Genomic DNA, 13,449 nt, shown 5'->3' on the forward strand with positions numbered 1-13,449 from the left:
CAACACAGATTCAGAACATCCCCACCACCACGGAAAGTTTTAATGATAGCTCTGAATATACTCTAACTAGAACTGTACCGTTTATTGATTTCCTTCCAATTACAGTAAAACTGAAAGAACCAGAATAGTGTGAGTGGGGCATAAATGTCATCCACTATATCTATACTGTATACAAAGATCTAAAGATACAGATGGATATGTTTATCTCTACCTATATCTCTATGCTACTTCATTCAATCCACAAATATTCACTAACTGCCTACTATATGTCAAGCACTGAACCTAAGCTTTGTGTATCACATATATTCATGTCTTGGTCACTTTATTTGTTTAGATTATAGCTTTCCTAAACACAAGGGCCAACTAAACTTTGTTATTATGTAAGTATAAGACCTTTTGCAGCAGTTAGATGGCAATAAGTGTTTTCTGGCATTGTAACTGCACAATGTACTACTAACTTTTCACAAACTTCCATAATATATAAAATAACAATTGTAACAAGTAAACAAAACATAAAATATCTATTCAAAAATCACATCATAGTAAATATAACAAACAATACTCTAAGGTGGTACTAGAAATAAAGCCATTAACTATTAACAACTAGAACCATGGCAATAAATGACAAATCCACTTACTTGAGATTTCTAATACAATGCTATTTCACATTTAAATTATTTAATTGTATAAAAAGCAACAGGTCCCTCAGTTAACATACTAATTTTCATTAATTTGGTATATGCTTGGTTTGATGCTCTTGTAACTTACAACCATTTGGCATTATCTTTCACAAAAGTAAATGTTTTAAGCAGCTGATTCATACATAATCTGAACTATATTAAATCCCTTCAATATTTTTAAAGGGTAAAAGGAAGAAAAAAACAAAGATTGGGACTAGGAAATAATGGATGTACCTCATGTGATAAATGTATTATACTACGACATGCTTTCTAATTATGCAATGTCATCTGTAGTAATCCTTTAATAAGCAATTATGTAAATAGAAAATAACTTTAAAACATCTAATAACATGTACATTTACTCAGAGAATTGGGATTTGTTTCAACAAATATAACTTGAATATCTAACTCTGTGTATGTGTATACATCTACATACAAAAAAATTGGATACAAAGCAACCTTTGAATAACTACAAGTGAGGTATCAGACTTAAAAACAGAGGTTGATTGGCTGATTTTCCCATGCTGCAGCGGTAGTAGTCAAAGTTTGTGAACCATTGCCACTGCTGTGTCATAGTCATTTTGAAAAATAAGAAACGGTCATGCCAAAAAATAGGATAAGACCATAAAGCAAAACATCAGACCACAAGGAAGCTCCTTTACATGGAGGGGGAAGAGAGGGAGGGAGAAACATAATACTGGCAATATATTGGGTCAAATGCCATAAGAAAGCAAATAACTATGTGAGTGAATGTTAAAGATTTTTAGAAGTCATAACATCTTTGGCATATCACTTAGGCAACAATCATCCCAGGAAACACAAGAGTACACTGTGCTAATAGTCTAACACCTCACGCACTGCTAAACATGCTAACTTTACACTTATTTCAGCTTATTAAACTTGCCCCTATCAATCTAGTTTTATCTTTAGCTTTCTAAAGCTAAAGGTCAGATCACTTAGATGCTTCAAAAATATTAAAGTGTTTCTGTAATTTTTTTCATAACTGAAACTCCTCACAAATGTAACTGCATTTCCTTTAAAATTATACCTATTTTAAAAATCATTTTATGTTCCCAATATACAATTAGTTTCTTTGAGCAAAAATAAATTCCCAAAGAGATATATGTCTATTCCTAAAACTTCCTAGAATACATGCAGGGATGTCATCCTGGTTTCTGACCCACCAGAGTAGGTGGAGCATTGCTGTACTTTCAACACAAAATAATTTGAATAGTATTTAAGTGGTGGCTTAAAAACTCCACACATTAAGTTTTTCCCCGATTCCATAAAAACACCCAATCCAATCCTCCAAAAAACTTCATTTTTTTTTTCACCTAATGATCTTAAATCATTTTAGCTGACATTTAAAAAATCAATTTGGATTTTGATTAAAAATTTCAATTTTTCATTTTCAGTAGATTCTTATTTGATTAATTAGTTTCAGTATAGCTTTAGAGAGGGTGCATGCATATTCATGCATAGGTCTCTATTATCCTCCTCTCTCCCCCAAAACTATTTTTAAACAAGCCTTTCAAACTTTTCCTCGTTTAGTTACTTTTATAAAAGACCCTGTAATCTTTACTCTGTCAACCTTACATATGTAACACTAAGGTCTACAACCAGATGTTCTTCAAATAACAAAACCCTCAGTATAGTCATATCAGTCCCCGACATCATCTTTTAAAACTCCCAACGATTTACTGATATATTAATAATTATGATTTCAGAGACCTGTGTTCTGAGAGAAATCTTAAAGGTTTAACTTTTAACATTAAATGGTAAACTTATAATTAAATGTATACAATATTCTAAACATACAAATGCAGGAAATGGCTAACAAAAAGTTACAGTTTAAGACCAAAAAACAATATGGTTGAGAAACACATTGTTCCTTAGAAGCCTCTTTCGACACATAAAGCAAATACAGTTGTCTCTCGGTATGCTTGGGGGGTTGACTGGTTTCAGGACCCCTCTCGGATGCCAAAATCCATAGCTGCTCTAATCCTCAAGAGTACAAAATGGTGTATTTATATCTAACCTATGCACATCTACCTATACACTTTAAATCATCTCTAGATTACTTATAATACTCAATACGATACAAAGGCCCTATAAATAGTTTTTACACTTTTTTGTATAGAGAATAATGACAAGAGAAGAAAATCTGTACATGTTCAGTATTGACACAACCATCCATTATTTTTCCCCCCTGAATATTTTGAATCAACGGCTGGCTGAATCCACAGCTGTGGAAACCAGGGATAGAGAGGGCCAACTGCATTTGGACCTGCCAAGGGGGGAAATCTCACTAAGGGTGGGTTCATCCTACCTGAGTAAATCCAAGTTTGATTCGTCTTTGTTTGAAGGTCTTGGCAAACTGCTCAAGCTCCTCAAGGTCACTGGGCTCCTCCAAGCTGGGAGTATCGATTCGCTTTGGTGTTGACTGGCTCTGTGGAAGTGTCTGAATGGGGGTTGCGGCTATTGTGCGTGTGGGGGTTGCTGGCTGTTGGAGAAGGAACAGAATGGTGAGAGCAAACATACACACAGATGTTTACGTTTACAACTGGAATGTGCCGCAAGCAAACAACTTAAGGAAACAGCTATATTCATGGAGAGTGATGAAGACCACGTAACACTACAGAACCTACAACACAGTGTTCAGTGGGAAAGGCAGACTGTGAAATTCTCTGCTCACTATCATTACAGTTAAGGGTAAGCATGTAATTCTATAGAAAAAACTTGAATACACAAAAATGAAACATATTATACCTGGGTTTTCAAAAGGTCTGAATAAATGTATCTTATGCCATTAAATAAATTATTTTAAAAACTCTGTTTCATAAATATGCCACTTAAACTGTCCAAAACAATAAAGACCGTATCTGTCTTGTTTATCACCATCACATCTCCATATGTGACGCTATTATAGGATTATTTAAACTATTTTAAGGGGAAAAAGTAAATCATTTATTGTTTAAATAACTTAGGTTTTCATTTTGTGTATTTGTTCAAGTTTTTTTCCACAGATCTACATTTTTAAACCTTAACTTAATTTTGGTGTACATAATTTTACACTCTGCTTTTCTCATTTAACATTGCTTTAACTTTTTTCTATGGTATTTCAGTCTTCATAATAGTCATTTTCAAAAGCTGACTGAGGCAATATTATAATTTATTTAACCGGTTCTTAATTGCTGAACATTTTCATTTATGCTTTCACTAACAGATAATACCACAATGAAAACCTTTGCACATATTAGTTATTTTTTCCACCTAAGTACGTAATTAGTTCTTTGAGATAAATTCACAGTTGATTTTCTGGTAACTGCATAAACAATTTCATGGCCTGTTTTTTTCTTTTGAGGCAGGGTCTCACTCTGTTGCCTGGGCTAGAGTGCAGTGATATCATCATAGCTTACTACAACCTCAAACTCCTGGGCTCAAGTCATTCTCCTGCCTCACCCTCCCAAGTAGCTGGGACTAGAGGCGCACGCCACCACACCCGGCTAATTTTTAAAACATTTTTGTAGAGGCGGGGTCTCAGTATGCTGTTCAGACTGGTCTCGAACTCCTGGGCTCAAGTGATTCTCCTGCCTCGGTCTCCCAAAGTGCTAGGACTACAGGCGTGAGCCATCATGCCCGGCCAACAATTTCATGGCTTTTGATACACATCACAATGTTGGTGCCCACTATACAATGCTCGTTTCCTCCGCATGATTTGTGTTAGCAGTTTAAAAAAATGTTTTGCTAATTCAGGGAGTAAATGGTACTTCACTGCTGTCTTAATTTATATTTCTCTTACTACTCAAAGTTGAAATTTTCCCATGTCAATTATTATCTGTATTTCTTGGATTTATGTCCTTAACCCATTTATATATTAATGATATCCTTATTCTCATTCTTATCCCTGAAGAGATCATCAAATGTTATAGATTGAGTCTTTGTCAATGCAAACAATTTTTCCAATCTGCTTTTTTCCTTTTATTTTTCAGGGTACATAAGCTTTAAATTAACATTTGCTTGAGCTTCTTATTTTCCTTTCCAATATCATCTGTTGCTTCAAATCTGAGAAGGCCTCATTTATTTTTAACTATGATAAAAGTCCTTTTAATCTGCCAGTTTACTCAATGTATTTTTAAAACATTTGATTATTTAAATGCATTTAATTATTTATTCGGGGGCATGAGAGTATAGGTTCTTTTTTAAAAGAAAATATTAAATTTTCTCATTAGACAAGGCTATTCGGTTCTCACAAGCCCTGAGTGGAGCACAGGCCTCCAGGTGTTCCCTAGCAGGAGGTACCACCTTGACTCTGCATCTTAATTGCTCAGTTGATCTCTCCCGTGAACGGCCGTCCAAGCGAGAGACACTGTAAATAGTGTTCAATGTATAGGTCTTAAAATGTTGTTAAGTTTATCCATAAGTACTATAAATGTTTTTCTTAATTTCAATTTCCAAATGATCATTGCTAATGTATAGAAATATAAATGATTTTTGAACATTGACTTTGTATCCTATGTACTTGCTAAACTCACTTATTCCAGAAACTTTTTGAGGTAGATTACTTAGGATTTTCTACATAGATAATTGTGTCATCTACCAATTAAGATAGTTTTACTTCTTCCTTTCTAATCTATATATAACCTTTAATTCTTTTTCTTGTCTTATTACACTACTGGCACCTTTAGTGTAATACTGAATAAAGGTGGTAACTGGTCACCTTGCCTTGTATCTGATCTTAGGGAAAAAGTATTCAGTCTTTCATTATTAAGTATGATGATGGGGGTTTTTATGGTAGATGCTCTTTACTAGGTTAAGAAAGTTACCCTCTATAATACCTAGTTTGCAAGTGTTCTTATCATACGTGGATGCTGAATTCTGTGAAATCTAGCAATGTGTTAGTATTAAGTGATAATTCCATACTGCAAAGTCAGAGTGGGAAGGGGATTCAGGATTAGCCAGTTCAGTCACCTAATTTAGAGATGAGAAGATTAAGTTCCACAGAGGAAGAAGGATATGCTCAAAATCATAGCTAGATAAGAAGCAGAAGTGAGTCTATAATTTAAACCTCTAGATACCTAACACTTGTGCTTTTTATATGATGGTAGTATTTATATGGTCTAGTATAAATGAGCAAATGCAACCAAGTATTGATAGGAAAGAAACTAGAGACCAGAGCATCTTTGCTATTGCTCAGAAAGGGCAAAGGATAACGATGGGTTTTAACTGAGGTACTAGGTTTCCAGTTCAAGGGGTAACATCGACTGCCAGATGTGGTAGGGGGAGGTGTCACAGAATCACAACTCATTACTCATTTGCTGCCAACACAGTTATAAGAAAACAGGGACTCCTGATGATTTTCAAAGACTATATCACTTTGGTAGCACTGTTCTATCAAATTGATAACCCCAGCTTTGAATTTCTGGTTAGTTTTGAAGACTGAATTAATTTTATTAGGTTTTCTGGGGTTTTTAAAGCAAATAAAGTCCAAAAGTCTCCCAAAACAATAGGGCAAGAGAACCTCCATAGAAGAAAACTGACCTGGGAGGTGAGGGTGATGCTTGGCTGCGACTGTAGGAGGTTGGCTTGGCTTTGCTGAGGTAGTTGTGTTAAAAGATTTTGCGCTTGCAGGAGACCTGTAAAACACAAGCACGTTGTGCAAGAAACATTGAAGATTATATTGAACACATGGAAAGAAAGAATATGAATGTGAACTGAAAATTTCCAACTGATCTGATAGTCTTACTGGTCTCAAAATTATTATCTGCCTAAAATTCAATCTTGTTAAATACAACTTGGGCAAGAAGATATGGAACATTAAATTAAGACTGCTATGTTTTTAGCATAATGTGAATAAATTCTCTGATAGGCCAATTCTTTATTTTAATAAGGAATGGATGAAAGTGAAGAATCATTCAAAATGGAGGCAGTTGTAAATGCCAAAAAAAAGTTTAATTTCTTTACCTAGAATCCATTAAAAACTGCCAGTACATGCTGGACCTGAGTCTAGTTCATGAAAGGAGCGTGCTATCCTTTAGGTGGGGAAAAAAGTTGTTTTCAAGTTCTCATGAAACATTTGCCTTTTGGTAATAGTAAAGGTGAAATGTAAAATACTCTATTTGCATTAAATTTAAAACTTTAGTTTAAAAATAATTGATAAGTAATGCCAGCAATGCTTCATGATGACAAGTGATACTCAAAGTAGAAATGTGACATGTTTGTAGTAAATGCCCAGTCAATTATTTGAGTCTATGGCTTTTTATTTTCAGAGCCTTATCAAAAGAGGAGCAACCCAGAAATGTCTGTATTTAAGAATTTAATCTGTAGTACCTAGTTTCTAATATAATGCTGTTGCTATTAATCAAATACTAGATACAGGATTATGTCTGTTAGATTAAGATCAAAGGTAGAAATTATCCAACATAGCAGATCAAACAAAAGGGATTCTGCCACCTTTAAAAATATGTGGTAAGATTATCTGGAGCAACATCCATCTTCCTAATTATGATTTCGTTAGGTTATTAAACTTGGATACACTGATTATTGGAATATGTAGGACATAGCTGAAAAATGTAAACCTTCCACAGATCAGTCACAGGGTCTGTCATTTATATTTGTAAGTAACTAAGCACTGCCTGAATTTATGTAGATCACAAATAAGATAAATATTACAAAGTAGATTTGGATTTTTCTAGAGAACCCTGACTTTTGTTGATCTGGGACAAGTGAAATATATTTTGAAGCAAATATGATTAAATGAAATAAAATTCAGTACATGTTACTACACATGTTTCTTAAAAGGCAGATTGATGGACGTTTAAATGACCATCCTGCTTCCCCCGGTGACTCTCTGTAGTTCCATCCCCATAAAGTAGTTAGAGTGATCTAACTACTGCACAGATTTTATTGAGGCCACGAGAGCATCTGTAGGTAACCTGGCCTGGTCTAGTTCTCATACATCATCTCCTACCACTTCATTTCACTCACTGAACTCCAGCTACACTGGAGGAGTTCAGCTACATCCCCCCCCCACATCCCCCCAATTTGGTCAAGTTCTTCCTACCTCAGGTGCTTTTCATTCCTTTGTCTACAAGACTCTTCACCTAGATCCTAGGTGTGGCAACCTCCCCATCATCATTCAGTTTCTAATTCAAATGCTGCTTCTCCAGAGAGGCTCCCTAGGCCCGTTCTTCCACAGGTTAACCATGACCAGATTACTGATCTGCTGTCTGCCTGGTACTTACTGCTATTTAAACCATTTGTTTACATGGTTACTATCTGACTTCTAATGAAAGCAGGGACTGTATCTTGTCCCAAATTATATCCAGTACTCAGAGCAATGTATGACACTTAACAGGCACTCAACAAATTGTTGAGCAAATTAATTAAAATATTAAATTTTATTGATTTCAAAAAACTGAAGGGTAGCCTAGAGAGAAAAATAAAACTATATTTTATGTCAATGATTAAAACTAATTAAATAAAATTATTTTGAAAAAGCTAAAGCCTAAAGAATATTCAAAAATAATAAAAAATGAAACAGAAGAGAGCACAAAGGTCAGAAATGAGGTCTCATTATTAAGCATAGGCTATTTCAACACAAGAGTTTCTTTAAAGTTTAACAATGAAAATTAGTTTTTATTAATCTGTAAGTGACAAAAGCAGATATTTTTAAAATGATTCCTATCCAAGCAGAAGTTATAAATCCAAATGACTAATTTTTGTTCCTAGAAGCATATATATATATATATATATATATATATATATTTTTTTTTTTTTTTTGGAGACAGAGTGTCGCTTTGTTGCCCGGGCTAGAGTGAGTGCCGTGGCGTCAGCCTAGCTCACAGCAACCTCAAACTCCTGGGCTTAAGCGATCCTCCTGCCTCAGCCTCCCGAGTAGCTGGGACTACAGGCATGCGCCACCATGCCCGGCTAATTTTTTTCTATATATATTTTTAGTTGGCCAGATAATTTCTTTCTATTTTTAGTAGAGACAGGGTCTCACTCTTGCTCAGGCTGGTCTCGAACTCCTGACCTCGAGCGATCCACCCTCCTCGGCCTCCCAGAGTGCTAGGATTACAGGCGTGAGCCACCGCACCCGGCCTAGAAGCATATTTTATAAATGAATTCAAACCTTAGGTCTTTTTCCCCAAATGAGCTCAGCTGAAAATGCTAAAAGGGCCCAGAGAGGTTTAAAACTTAAGGACCAACCCTTTCTATCTCCCTCCCCATAAACAATAACAATAAAAAAAAACCAAAAACAAACAAAAACCAAATGAAGAAACAGTTTTTATAAACAAGAATATTTCTTTGATTATTTTCAGAATAAAATCTCCAACAAATTATGACTCAAGTTCAGACAGGTATCAATAAGAGTTTACTCAAGAAAAAGAAAGAAAAATAATCCTGATAATTCTGGAAAAATGGATTTGATTTCACTTGCTAGAAATTAAATTCCAGACAGAGTTATATGATCTCAGCAATACTGTCAAAAATATAAACTATACTTCAAAAGTTTTAGATTAATAAATGAAAAACAAGGGAAAACAGAACTCAAGCAATCAATATTGAAAGGCTAATCTCATGCTGGAAACATTTATTATTACAATTTCAAAAGATCAAATCTTTGTCCTCCATCATTAGCTAAAAGAACAGCTATTTAGATTTTTTCAGCTTCTCTGATGCTATTAATATTAATTATAATGAATTCCACTCCTGGAAATGTTTACATACACGTGAGTGTTTCTACTTTTCACACCCTTTACATTGTTGAATCATCTTAGAAAATAAAATCTAGGTCATATACTACTAACACTCATCGATTACAATCAGCAGCAGTGGTACAAACTGATTCTAGATTACTTTCAAGCTGTTTTTTTTTTTTTTAAACTAAAGGTACAAACTATTTTCATTCTCTGAGTTACTGCATCTATCATTTCTTGACTGATAATACTGGTACCGCGATAATGTCATAATGATAACAGCAGAAAATATTCAGAGAGGTTACTATGTATGAGGCACCTTTTACATGTATTTACTCAATGAATCTTTACAACTCTGTGAGGTAAATACTAAAAGTATCCTCATATTACAGACAAGGAAACTGAGGCACAAAAAGTTAACTTTCCAAAGGACGCAAACAAGAAGTGGCAGAGCCAAAATTCAGAGAGAAGTTTGCTCTTAACTAATACATTACAAGGAATCATCTTCTTGATGTTAATAAAACATTTTATGTAATTCACTCTTACAAGTGAAGGGGAAGATGAGAAGAGAAAGATAAGAAACTCAGAAAGGGCCGGGCGCAGTGGCTCACGCCTGTAATCCTAGCACTCTGGGAGGCCGAGGCGGGTGGATCGCTCAAGGTCAGGAGTTCGAGACCAGCCTGAGCGAGACCCCGTCTCTACTAAAAATAGAAAGACATTATATGGACAACTAAAAATCTATATAGAAAAAATTAGCCGGGCATGGTGGCGCATGCCTGTAGTCCCAGCTACTTGGGAGGCTGAGGCAGTAGGATCGCTTAAGCCGAGGAGTCTGAGGTTGCTGTGAGCTAGGCTGACGCCACGGCACTCACTCTAGCCTGGGCAACAAAGTGAGACTCTGTCTCAACAAAAAAAAAAAAAAAAAGAAAGAAACTCAGAAAGGTTAGGTGAATTGTCCAAGGTCACTGGCTCTAAACCCAATCAGTATTATACACTTTGTGCTATTTTCCCGGTTTTATAAAAGTCTGTGGGGGTTGGGAGGCGTTAAAAATACACAAATACCTTTGCACCTACCAAAAGATCAGAATGAATAATTATTAGGTATTCCAATTATTTTTGGCTTTACTCTTTTACTAAAAACGAGGTCCCAGATTTGAAAAAGGAAAGACAGCATCCTTGTCTTTGTCACAAGTAAATGAAGGCAATCTCATTCAACTGTAGGGCTTTAACAACCACCAAATCTGTTTTTTTTGTGTGCCATCTATCACCCTAAAGATAACCAAATCTAATATATACACTTCAATCTTGACCTTCAGTCTCTCTGATCTAGGTAACTTTCTCCTTCCCTCTTGGAATTCTCTCCTATTGTGATTACCACTCTCCACTAATTTTTTACATCTCAAATCACAGTATCTTCTCCTCCTCCTCCTGCTTTTTTTTTTTTTTTTTTGAGACAGGGTCTTGCTCTGTCACCCAGGCTGGAGTGCAGTGGTGCCATCATAGCTCACTGCAACCTCAAACTCCTGGGCTCAGCCTCTCTAGTAGCTGGGACTACAGGTGTGCATCACCACACCCCGCTAATTTTTAAAGTTTTTGTAGAGATGGGGTCTTGTTGTGTTGCCCAGGCTGGTCTCAAACCCCTGGACTCAAGGAATACTCCTGCCTCAGCCTCCCAAAGTGCTGGGATTACAGACGTGAGCCACTGCGCCCAGCCAGTATCTTCATCTTCATCTTATTCTTCCTATACCTAAAGGGCTGGTTTTTCCACAGCTCTTTTAAAACTACATATACATTTTTTTCTATATGACCCCACCCACCCTCACAGTTGCCTAAAAACCCAGGAATTACCTAGATATCTCTTCCCTATCATTAATCAAATACAACTGGCCACCAGGTCCTGTCCATCCACCCATTTATTCACCAAATCATCTTGTCTTTTCTATCCCCACAATCATAGTTCAGCCTTTATCAATCCTCAACAGGACTGCTGCAATATTCTCCTAACCAGGATTACTCTCTCTATTCTTATTCATTCTAACTTTTCCTCCCTAAGTTTCAGCATGAACTTTCTTAAAACAAACCTGGAAATGTCACTTTTCTGTTTAAACCTTCTGTGATTACAGAAGACTTATTGGAAGGTACAGGGCTACTCAAGTTAGAATCTCTAAAGTGCTCATTAAAATTTTGGGGTGAGGCTCAGGAAACTACTTTCCTAATTTCCCAAGTGACAAACAATCAAACCTTGGGAACCACTAAGCTATGGGATTTAAGGCCAAACTTCTGGAAACTGAATGTGAGGTTCTTTACCGTTCTGGTCTCTGCTAATTTTCTGGCCTCAAAGATCACTATTACCCACATACACAACTTAAGCTCTAGTGTCCAAGGCATTATTTATAGTTCTCAAACACAGCTTATTGATTTTTCTTCCGTGTTTCTGAGCTTTTCAAATGCTATTCATTTTCTACAACTGACATTCTCTCCTTTACAAGCCTATGAACGCATTCTCCCAAATTCACTGTGATCACGAAGGTCTCTGCTTGGCTCCCACAGTGTTCTGTGCACATCAAGTCTAATACTTGTAATAGGTCTACTTCCCTGTCGCTAGATTGTAAGACCCCTGAAAGTAAAAACCGACTTACTCATCTTTTAATCTTGGATATACGCTAGACTAAGTATTTACATGACAATATTGTTCTAAAGGATAGTTTCAGAGTCAAAATGACAGCAGTCAATGTCATTTTGAGGACAGCCTTCGTGCACAGCTAACACGCTCTAGGGAGGAGCTTACCCTGTTGGCCCTGGGGCGTCTGTGAGATGATAAACTGCGCTGGCTGCAAGTTGGTAGTCGGATGCACCAACACAAACTGCTGCAGGTTGAGATTCTGCTGTTGAAGCTGTTGCAGCTGTTGAAGATCCTGAAAAATCAGAATTAAAGCATGGATTGGATTGGAGATTATCAAATAAAGCTCACTTAATCATAAGGCTTCCAGCTAATGACTTCTGTCACATCCAAATAAAGAAAAGTATATAATTAGCATTCTTTCATATTTCCAAAGAGGGTGTGCTCCGGGTGTGTTTCACAAAGTATGTGAAGAAACCTGGAGCCACGGCAGGAGCTTACTATTTCTGTGCAATGACATATATTGTGTCATGGCTTATGCTAAGCCTCATTTTCAATAGTTCTTTAAAATTCCCTCAGAACAAATGGTTATAGTTCTGTTTTTTAACATATATAAACCAATATGGGTTTTAAAAATCAAGTGAGAAAAGAGTTTTAAAATATTTGATTTTTCTCGTTTAGTAACAATTGAGAATGCCATGTCTGAATTTCCATCAATACATTAAAAGCCCTATAATGATTAATGAATTTGAGACCAGCTTGTCTAACAACTGAGAAATCAGTGTTCAGCACCTTATATTGGCTTAGTGTTTTATAATTTTCAAAGTGGTGTCATGTATATTATCTTATTCAGACTAATGTCAACATGGGGTCTCAAAACTTAGGCACTAAAAGTATTTGGTGCTGAAGAACGTGGTCAAAATCAAATCATTATCTTGATAGAGACTGTATATAACAGTAATAAAAAATTAGTCTGACCTGTAATTAGTTCTTCCTTAACTCTTGCTACAATTTAAGTCCATTTTTGAGTCTTTTCTGGGGGGATAAAGATAGGTGTCTAGTACTAAACTCATAATAACTCTTCATGTAGATTACTGATATAACTACTTATACCTTTACCTTTTTCCTCTTCTTAAAGGATTTCACTTATTTTCCTCCTTGGTACTCTAATGTCTATGCCTTTCAAATAAACTTTTATTATCTCTGGATACTTTGCCCTAAAATGTGAAAATCAAAACCGAACGACATTCTAATACAGCTCTGCATAATGCTAATCACTCTGTAGCAAAGAGATGACTTGCTGTCTTTCTCACACACGGGTGGCGACATTCACTGCAGAGCACATGAAAGAACCCATGCCTGCTATAATTAGCTAATTAAAATAAATACAGTAATCCCCTGCTTCTGAAATATGCCAGCTAATTATTCAAGAATTGTCACTTAATAT

General features: G+C 35.9%; 1 protein-coding gene across 2 annotated transcripts in view; it reads right to left on the reverse strand.

The window, feature by feature from the left end:
• Positions 1–13,449, reverse strand: part of POU2F1 (POU class 2 homeobox 1) — a 164,694-nt gene that overhangs the window by 22,828 nt on the left and 128,417 nt on the right. For both annotated transcript variants that reach the window (XM_069479106.1, XM_069479105.1), the window contains exons 7-9: positions 12,171–12,297; positions 6,222–6,316; positions 3,010–3,183 (exon numbers count right to left, since the gene is read on the reverse strand). In XM_069479106.1, the coding sequence (XP_069335207.1) occupies positions 3,010–3,183; positions 6,222–6,316; positions 12,171–12,297 (396 nt within the window). The remainder of the gene's footprint in view (positions 1–3,009; positions 3,184–6,221; positions 6,317–12,170; positions 12,298–13,449) is intronic.

The sequence above is a fragment of the Eulemur rufifrons genome, chromosome 8 (genome assembly GCF_041146395.1).
Source record: "Eulemur rufifrons isolate Redbay chromosome 8, OSU_ERuf_1, whole genome shotgun sequence".
Lineage (NCBI taxonomy): Eukaryota > Metazoa > Chordata > Mammalia > Primates > Lemuridae > Eulemur > Eulemur rufifrons.